Genomic DNA, 9543 nt, shown 5'->3' with positions numbered 1-9543 from the left:
AGGCATGCCTTGTCGAATGGGAAGAGGAGTGGCTTGTGAGTTGGAAGACTTGGCCTACCACTAACTACTGTGTGTGACTTTGGGGAAGTCTTTCCATTTCTCTAGGTTCTGTTTTCTTATCTGTAAGGTGAGGGGGTTGAATTAGACCCTAAGAAGCCCTCTGGTGGCACACATCTAACTTTGGTCCTGTTATATACAATATATGGGTAATAAGAACAGATGGATCCATTGGGAAGGATGTGGGGCTGCAGGAAGATTGAAGGCAAAGTAATTAGTGCAGAGGCATCAGTTCATTGGAAACATCAAGACAGGCAGACTCAGCTGTTTATATGTAGCACCTAAAATCATTTATGAGCATCAAGTAGGGTGGCTCTTTCTTTGCTGTTACTGGTTTGTCAAAGCAGGTTATTGACCTCAGCCACATCTGCCGCCATACTCACTGTTGCTGGGTGCTAGAACCTTGGAAAAAAGCCTACCAGTTGCAAGCTATGAAATGTCTGTGTTATTTAAAATGCTTAGTCATGAGGATCCCAGGGCTATAACTTTTATCATAAATTCTGGGTCAATCATATTTAGGGGCCCTTTATAAAAAATGACTAGAGGAGTAATCCAGTAGTACATGGCTAGTGCTCTCTATATTTTGTCACATTAACATGACCCTAATTTTTTCAGACCAAGGTCTTTCAGCAACATTAGTAAGAGGTGCCAATTTGTTCTTACATTGCTAAGGAAAGGAGTCTTTCAGTTGCGTGAAGGAAAAAAGAGACACATAGTCAAGGTAGGGTGGCCAGCAAGATTGTAATTATGGTTGAGAGGGTAGTCTTCTGATGAAGGGCCCAGATGGATGGAAAGGGCTAGGAAGCAGGGGAGGAAGGATGAGCCCATACTTTGTTGGCAGCATGACTCTGAGCTCCCCAGTAGCCCATCAGGGCTACATTAGGATGGTCTTCTGGGTCTTCACTATGCATGTTTCCTGTGGACTTTCTTCTTCTGTGTCTTGCTGGGGGCTTGGTTTGGCCAATGGGATGAAACACTCTTGTGTGGGATCAACAGTCTGGAAAAGAAGATATGCCATTGTCAATTTGCTGAGCAAACACAATAACTCTCCACAGCTATGTTTAAAATATCACTTCAGCATCACTTAATCCTTTGTTAATAAAAGGAAAAAAATATTGAGGCTATGCATATCAGAATTTTTTTTATACCACCTTCCCTCTTAATCAGTAACAAGAATCTTTATGCAAGATTCATGACTAGCTGATCACTGGAAATTGAAGTAATCTAAGAAATTCTAGAAAAGATAATATTTTCTCATCATGTTAGTGCCCTCCAGAGGGTTAATTACAGCAAATGATGCATCTCTGTTTTGGTCTGTGTGCCATTCCAGGAAAAGGCTAAGTCTCAGGTAACAGACCAGAAGGATTAGCTAGAGTTGCCTCACATGGTTCATCGAACAAACAGCCTAAGCATGACTTTCACCCTCAGATTTTAGTTATGGAGATAAGGATATAAGAATTACGTCCCAGTTTGGTATTTCTGGCTGCCTGTATTTGTATGCCCTCAAGCTATCATGACACAAACACAAGTTACCTCCAATTCTACTTACTAGTGCTTCTGCTTTTGCCTGAAAGGATTAAAATTGGTTATACCCATCTGGTGATGAGGGTGACAGACCTAGCCCAGTTCTTGGGGCAGCTTGGGCTGCAGGAGCTAGACAGTGACTCAGAGAGGCAGCTGGTGGGGCTCAGGGGATTCATTTAGACAACTGATAAATACTAAAAACAGATCTGACCTCATACATATTTACAATTCCCTGTTGTCCCGAGGGCAAAAAGCAGTAAGCTTGTTCCTCTTCACGCTCTCACAAACCTTTCGAGCTGCCTTTTTCTTTCCAGCGACATTCACTTGTATCAGAGTACATTGTTGATGGTGTGGGAGGGCCTTGGGCAGGGGCAAAGGCATGACTTGCCTTTATTGCACTCCTCCAATATGGATTATATCTGGATGGCTTAAGTTCCACATGCTTGTGGAGATGAGCCTGCCCTACCTCTCCTTTCTCAGGTCAGTAAAGACACCAGAAATGAAGCCTGACAGCTTTCTTAAGGAAGGAGTATTTGCTATGCCCCTCTTTGGTGATGGTAGATGAGCACATTTACCTGCAGCTGAATGGGGGTACCATATGAAGTTAATGCTACATCCTCCTCAGCTCCATCACTGTCTCGGGCTGAAAGCCAAAGGAGGGAAGGGCTTGGGTTAGTGTTAGAGATTCACCTGGAAACAGCACATGAGGACCATGAGAAGACCCAAGGGCTTGCAAAGAGGCTCTTGACCCTTTAAAAAGGAATTCTCACTTGAGGCTGTTTTTTTTTTTTTTAAAATCTATGATTTTAAGAAAGAGTGTTTTTAAAGCTTATGAGGAAGGTTGGCTTTGGATGGCATCTGTGTGTTCAGGAGAGCCACATCTGTGGTTAGTGATTGAAGAGGCTGAACACTGGTCATCACCTTCTAGAGGAAGGGCGCTGCTCACAGTGGGTCAAGGTCTTTGGCCCTGCAGTGTTACCTGTGTGACCTTGCATACCTCACTGTCCTCAACACTAAAATAAAAGGCCTTACCTAGATCAAAGCTCCTTCAGGCTTGATACTCCATAAACTTTGGTTCGGCTTTAAAAAAGCAGACCTAATAAAAAAGATCCCTAGAGACAATTTTATCCCATCACTGAATAATAATCATAATAATAATCACATGCACAGTTATTGGTTTAAGGTCAGGCTTCTCGGCAAGACTGTAGGCTCTATGAAGACAGGAGCCATGTCTGCTTTAAGGCCAGGCCCTCGCCTGCATATACATATTTGTTGTTTGATGGTCACAGATGTAGCCATGTCCTAAGTGTTTATGCATAGTGGTTCTCTCACTTACTAGCCGTGTGACCTAGGGCCACATTGTTTAACCTTTGGTTGCCCTTCTTTCTTGATGGGAATAAAAGAGGGATAACAGTGATCATGATAGTAAATCTACTTCATAGGGTTATCTTGAAGATTGAGCCAATCAATATGTATAAGGCTCTTGGAACAGGGCATGATATGTAGAAAACACTATAATGCTGTACTTTGTGTATTTTTATCCATGGTGGTGCTGGTGGTGTGGTCATAACTGATGCTCTGACATCCTCTCCAAATGGTATTTTTTAGAGGGTTGAATCTTAAGAAATATGAAATGCTCTTCTTTCCCTGGAAGCAGAGTGAACTGAATTCTTGGTTTAACTTTGTGCCTTGAGGCAATATGAGACTCCTTCACACTTAGCATTTTGTTGACCAACATTCATCTAACATGCTCATCAGACCAAATCATAAATGAGAGAAGCCTCATTCTCCAGCAATCTCCAGCATTCTCCAGCATTAGTTGTTGTTCATGGATTTACCAAAGGGCTGTGTGTTTCTCTCTATTAATCCTGCAACCCCCTCATGGTGTGAAATCTGAGTTGAATGAGGAAGACCTTACATTTATATGGGGAGGGGGCGGGGATGTTATAACCATCATTTAAAGACAAGGAGCCTGAACTTCTAGAGGTTAAGGAGCTTGGTTTGGTCTCAAAGTTGGAAGGAAGCAGAGGTGAGTCTCAAAGGCAGAACATCCAGATCCTGCCTTCTTTCTGCTACCCTCATGCTGCCCAATTATTTCATGCTCCCTGGATCTTTAGGAATGTCAAATCCTTGCCTTCTCTGCCCTCAGACCAAACAAATCCTGCCCAGACTCATTGTCTTCTTCCCTACTCCATGCGACTTCTCTCTCTGTAACCTGTTGCTCTTGAGGGTGATAAAACAGCAGTTTTGCAATTTGTTCCTGCAAAAGAACAAATAGAAATTACACTGCTTGGGACTATTGAAATTGGTTTCTTCTAGGAAGGGGGGAAATGCCTTGAAGAAAAAAAATGCTGAGAATTGTCAAAAAGGACTGTCCAGCAAAAGCTGGTACTTGCTATAGGGAAAACAATCCAAAGGGACTTCAGTTTGCAGGTACATTCTCTTGGTTCATGTCATTTTATAGTTATTGACTTCTTTTTACACTGCACAGACTCATTATTTTTATCTTAATATCTTCAAAAAGACTCAGACTGGCTTTGTCTGTACACCTTCAGACAACGGACAGAAATAAATGCCCACAGCAGTGTGATACTTTAAAATATACATGGGTCTTGATTTTAGCAAACTTGATATAACAATACACTAAGTAAAACAGATAAAGTAAGCAATAATCCAAACAGAAGCTTTCCCTTGATTAAAAAAAAAAAAAGATTCATAGCTGATACTTTATATTTTGGATCTCCATGAATTAGATCACATTTAAAATTCTCAGTTACAAGGGCAACTGAGTTTTTAAAAGTGCAATCAATATACAGCTCTCTAGGAACACATTTATAATACAGGGCCAAGTATATTTACTCCTATTTGTTTGGTGTCCTGTAGTAACATGCTTGAATGCATTTTCATTCTCCACCCGGATGTTTTTATATCTTGGAATTAAGTCCATAAGCCACTTCAGGAAGATAAAGCCTAATCCTCTTTTGAAAGACTCGCAGGGAAGTAGAGTCCTTAATCCCCTTTGCTGATCTATTTCTGTGTTTACCGACTCTTATTTTCACATTTAATCTAAATCCTTCATGCTTTGGGTTGAGTTCATTTCTACATGTTGTCTGTATTTGGAGATATAAAGCAACAGGGCCACAGCCTCTTGGAGAGAGGTTTCCATACTGGTGAAATTCCCTGCTGATCTTTTCTTGTTTTATTCTTCTTTCAGATGGATAATACTGGCCCCACAACCTTGTGGTAAATAAAATAATTATGTGACTGGAGTCACAGCTACAAGCAGTAGTAATCAGAACAGTAGTAATCAGAATGCGACTTCTCTCTCTGTAACCTGTTGCTCTTGAGGGTGATAAAACAGCAGTTTTACTACTAGAATTAGTAGTAATCAGAACAGTCACATGACAAATGGATGTCTCATGGACTCAAAATGTCACATTTTGGTATAGAGTTTAGAGAAAGAACTTGAACAGTCTACGAGGAAGGTATATTAAGAACTACCACTTGTCTCATTGTCTTAACGTTTCCATATTGGTCTGATGCTATAACCCTTAATTATCTTTGTGGTTCTCCCTTATACTCCCCAAATTGCTCACACTTCTCATTGGTGGATCCCAGAACTGGAATGGGTATTCTCGTTGGAGACTGACCAATGCCAAGCACAAGAGCCTGATGGATCTTGCTGACCACATGTCTGCTTACATGGCACTAGGACTGTTTTCAGAGCCAATGAAAACAAAGACAGTGGTAAGCCGCTTTCCTCCCTCCAGTTTGTGACCTATGGTACACGGGGTTTTTCAGGTTCCTGTTATCACACTCTACTTGTCTGGCTCTTATCTATCTTGCATTGTATTTTTTTCCTGAGCTTGGTGTCATCCTGTATTTTGTACTGAGTTTTCATCGTTCTTCTTATTTTTGATATTTGTATCTTTCCCAGGTGACCTAAATTCTGATTCTGTTGGCCAAGTTTAAGTTTCTGGTTATTCTGCCCAATTTGAAGAGCAATCTGTATCTTTTTTACTACATTACTGATTTATTTTTTATTTTTTTTTAAAAACACCAAACTACATCGACAATGACTGTCACTGGAAGGCTATTTCCTGCTCAGAAATGGATTTTCTAACCATACTCAAGTAACAAGGATAGGACCAGGAAATGTGCTTTTGCAAACCTTAACTCTTCCACCAAGACACTCTTGAAAACACTTGGAACACTTGTGTCTTCGGATATAGAATATCAATCATTACAAATCCCAGTATGTTTGAAGTATCATAAAACTCTAAAAATTCCTCTCTCTTTTTTCCTCTGACTTTTGTGTCCTGGAAACATACGACAACCATAACACGAACACAAGAAGTTTTACCCTAACTTCTGGTGAGAACCATGAAAAGTAGTTTCAGGGATTGACTCTGCAATTCTGCCACAAACCTTAGTGATCTGATGATGCACCAGCAACAGGAAAAGAGAAACTGTTCTAGGAAGGATGTATAGCCTCAATTTCCGACTCTGTCAACTGCACTGAAAAGAATTAATGGGTGCATCTATCTGAGCAGCATTTAATTTGAATGTGTAATTAGCCAGAGATTACAGCTCAAAAAAAGTGTATATGCTTAAAGGGAAGGCTTCTATTAATTTTTTTGAGCCTGGTGAACATTATGTGTGCTATACAATATATAAGATAACATAATTTTTACACATTATAAATAAATTGTGAGGAATCGGATGCCTATTAAGACACAAAAATTGATATAAAATTTTGATATCGGGTTATGAACAATAGGCCAGATGTTTTAGAAAGGAATGAATGAGTTTTGACATATTTCTAGATAACCAGAATTAGTCACTATTTTTCACAGGTTGTTAGGGTCCAAGCATTTTTGTTGTCATGGTTAATATATTTTATTCATTAACAAAGTATAGTCAGATGGCTTGGTCTTACATCATGATAAAAATCTGACCAGAAATTTTTATGAAAATGTTACCTAAGCAAGTTGCTTTATTTCTATTAATGATTACACATCTGAGCCTTTATTAGAATTGTGATTCAGTGGCTCTTCACCTTTTGTAAACCTTGAAGGCTTTCAAGCAATAAATGGTTTGAAAAGTAGAAATCCAGAAGTTATGGGGCTTTGTGACGTTAATGAGGTGATGAGTCCTATGAATCAGTTTATTATGATGTTTGGGCAAATTAACTTCAAGACTTAAAATTTAAAAAAAATGTCAATTGCTGTTGCCAAGATTGACTTTTGCACTTGATAGCCCAAACATCTGGACTTAGCATCATATGTCATGCAATTGCGTGGTCCAAGCCTAATTTGGGGCTGGTTAACTCACTTTATAGTGAGTGCCTTTCTTTACCCAGCGTGAGCACTCAGAGCCACACCCTCTTTATTTAGGCCCTTTGATTCATTTCTGTCTTGGTCTCTTCCCCATAAATCTCTGTATTTTGGAAGAACTGATTTTTCATAAAAGTTTAACATTGATTCTGGCTGTCTTTATCTCCATCCTGGAACTCTTAAGTCACCCATCAAAATTGTGACCATTTCTTTATTGTTCCCTCTTGGTTCATCCTGTTTCTCGATTTCTCTCCTGTTTCTCCCATAGGAGAGCCTCCCTGCTCCCTAAATCCCCTGGGAAAGTACCTCGTGAGAGTTCTTGGTTCTCCACTCTGAAGCTGCATTGGTAGGCTGGGGCTGGGCAGGCATTGCCTGGTAAGGGGCAGTTTTGCCTGCTGGATCTGTAGAGAATGCAGAGCTCGGGTATGATGTACAGCAGCAGGAAGACCCATGCGTTGGTGACCAGGGCAATACAGATGACAGGGTCATCCCACTGGGGCTGCCGCTGGAGCTGTGGGTTGCCTCTCAGGAGCATGGAGATCCACACTACCCAGATGATGATGGAGATGAGCACAGTGACAAAGATGAGCCTTCCATGTTGTTTCCAGTTCTCACAAGGGCCACAGAAAGTGGCTTTGGAGATGAAGAATGTGAGGGCCATCAGGAAGAGGACATAGACCAGGAGTACAACAAAGTCCACATTGAGCTGACAGGGTGTCATATGCATAAACATCATACCTCTGGTCATCATGAGAGTCACGTACTCAATGGCAATGATTACCTGCAACAAGCTGACACCAATAGCAATGCACAGAATTGTCGTCCAAGAGAAGGAGACTCTACCCCGGACCAGCTTCACCAGGTTGGAGGCATGAGCCAAGAGGCATGAGAAACAGAGAGCAAAGAGAACCCCAAAGAGGAAGTAGCGTACGGGGGCAGTTTGCTGATTGAATTGAGCGATGAAGGCAAATGCAAGGCTAAAGAGTCCCAGCACACCCAAGAGGAAGAGGAACTGAGTGGGGAGGGTATTCCACAGGCTGCAGTCTTGAACTCTTCGCAGGAGGAAGAGATATGCCAAGAGTAGTATGATTGTAACCACTATGCCGATTATCGCCAGGGACTCGAGAACAATGCTCCATGCTCCCTCGTTGTCACAGACAAAATAATAGTCCTCAGTGGACTTGATGCAGTCCTCATACATGGTGACTTGTAGGTGGACCTCACGAGAATGGATTTCTGTTTCCCTGCAGGAGAAAGATGAGACAAACTCCTGACTATATCTACACACAAGAATGCCTGTTAGGTAGTCCTATTTGGCCACTATAATGTCTTTCACTCCCAACTATGAAATTGCCCCGAACTATCAAACCCTTAAAACTCTCTTAGCTGCATCTTGCTGGGAAAAGCAGAAAACTCTTCACTTGGAGCTTCCAGATACTTCATCCATCTTCATGTCACAGTTTGCATCAAGGCTTTTCGAAAACTAAGACAAAACCTTTTTCATAAAATGGGGTGTGTGACCACGTTTGCATGGTTGACAAGATTCCAGCTATATCAGGCTCCAGAACAAAGGTTGTCAACATTAATGGATCTTTGGATCATTGAAAACACTACTGCACTGCCTGAAGGAGATAGGCAGGTAATTTTTCCTCATAGTTCTTTTTTTTCTTTTTTTTTTTTTCTTTTTCTTTTTTTTTTTCTTTTTTTTCTTTTTCTTTTTTTTTTTTTTTTTTTCCTCATAGTTCTAATGACTGTTCCTTCTTTTGATTTAAGTCAACCTAACACAACACGTTCTTGCTAAATATCTACTATTTGGTCATCAAAGAATTATACAAAATGGTCCCTGCCTTCAGATAACTTTTTCAACAGTCGAGCCCCAAAATCTATGTCTTTACTGAGGTTGCCTAGGAAAAAATCCCACATATTCATTAGGAATAAAGTACTTTGCAATTGAATACTCCTACCTGGATTCCTCTTCATTTATTCCCAGACCAGCTGGCTGGAGCAATTCGGGTTTACAGCTAAGGGCATGGGCCCTGAATTCCGACTTACCTTCTCTGTGTCCACACTGGAAGTTGAGGCTGTAGTGCCTGCGAGGTTGTAACTGCCAATGAGTAAGAAGGAGACAATCTCAGCTTCTTTAATCTCTCCCCAAATGGGCGGAAGGAGTGGAGGCCCTCACTCAGTTCCTGCAGTGCCTATAAAAAGAACCGGAAGGTCAGAAAGACACACCTATTCCAGTTTCACAGCAACTTTTCTACAGAGATTTCTTTGGTGAGAATAATTATTTTTTAGTCTAATGCTAACCAGAGGCACCTTGGCCTTGGGGGTTCCTGAAGGTGACTTTAGGAAAGACTGCTTCCTCTCCGTATGCTCCACTGTGTTTAGGAAGCCTCAAGAAGCCCTCACATTGGCTGTTATGTGAGGACACTTCATTCTTCTTCTGACCTACTCCCTAGAGAGCCATCTCTGGAGTCTTCCCCACAGCTTGATTTTGATTGTGAGAGCCAAAAGAGCATCTGTTCAACAAAGGAATGAGTTTTACTGGGCCATAAAGAAGGCTCCTGTGCATTTAAAGGACTGGTGGTTGGAAAAATTGTGTAAGAGGGGACATTTGTCTTCTCTA

General features: G+C 41.1%; 1 protein-coding gene across 2 annotated transcripts; it reads right to left on the bottom strand.

Moving 5' to 3' along the window:
- Positions 1-616: 616 nt before the first annotated feature.
- On the bottom strand, positions 617-9296 carry GPRC5D (G protein-coupled receptor class C group 5 member D). Of its 2 annotated transcripts, XM_025455144.3 has the most exons (4): positions 8970-9296; positions 7224-8161; positions 2157-2224; positions 617-1054 (listed from the first exon to the last, which is right to left on the bottom strand). In XM_025455144.3, exons 2-4 carry the CDS (start codon positions 8116-8118, stop codon positions 932-934), a joined length of 1086 nt encoding a protein of 361 aa, XP_025310929.1. In that variant the 5' UTR covers positions 8119-8161; positions 8970-9296; the 3' UTR covers positions 617-931. The 2 variants fall into 2 exon arrangements, with proteins under 2 accessions (XP_025310929.1, XP_025310930.1); XM_025455145.3 differs by lacking the exon at positions 2157-2224 and having other exon boundaries at positions 920-1054; positions 8970-9213.
- Positions 9297-9543: the final 247 nt, after the last annotated feature.

The sequence above is a fragment of the Canis lupus genome, chromosome 27 (genome assembly GCF_003254725.2).
Source record: "Canis lupus dingo isolate Sandy chromosome 27, ASM325472v2, whole genome shotgun sequence".
NCBI classification, from domain to species: domain Eukaryota; kingdom Metazoa; phylum Chordata; class Mammalia; order Carnivora; family Canidae; genus Canis; species Canis lupus.
The sequence above is the reverse complement of the archived record's forward strand: the minus strand, read 5'-3'. Positions and strand labels throughout refer to the sequence as shown.

Coding starts and splice junctions, on each gene's coding strand:
- GPRC5D (XM_025455144.3), bottom strand. CDS start 8,118: ATGTATGAGGACTGCATCAAGTCCACTGAGGACTATTATTTTGTCTGT. Junction 2,225..7,223: donor GAACCAAGAACTCTCACGAG/GTACTTTCCCAG, acceptor TTTGGCTTTCAG/CCCGAGACAGTGATGGAGCT. Junction 1,055..2,156: donor GTACCCCCATTCAGCTGCAG/GTAAATGTGCTC, acceptor CTTCTTTTCCAG/ACTGTTGATCCCACACAAGA.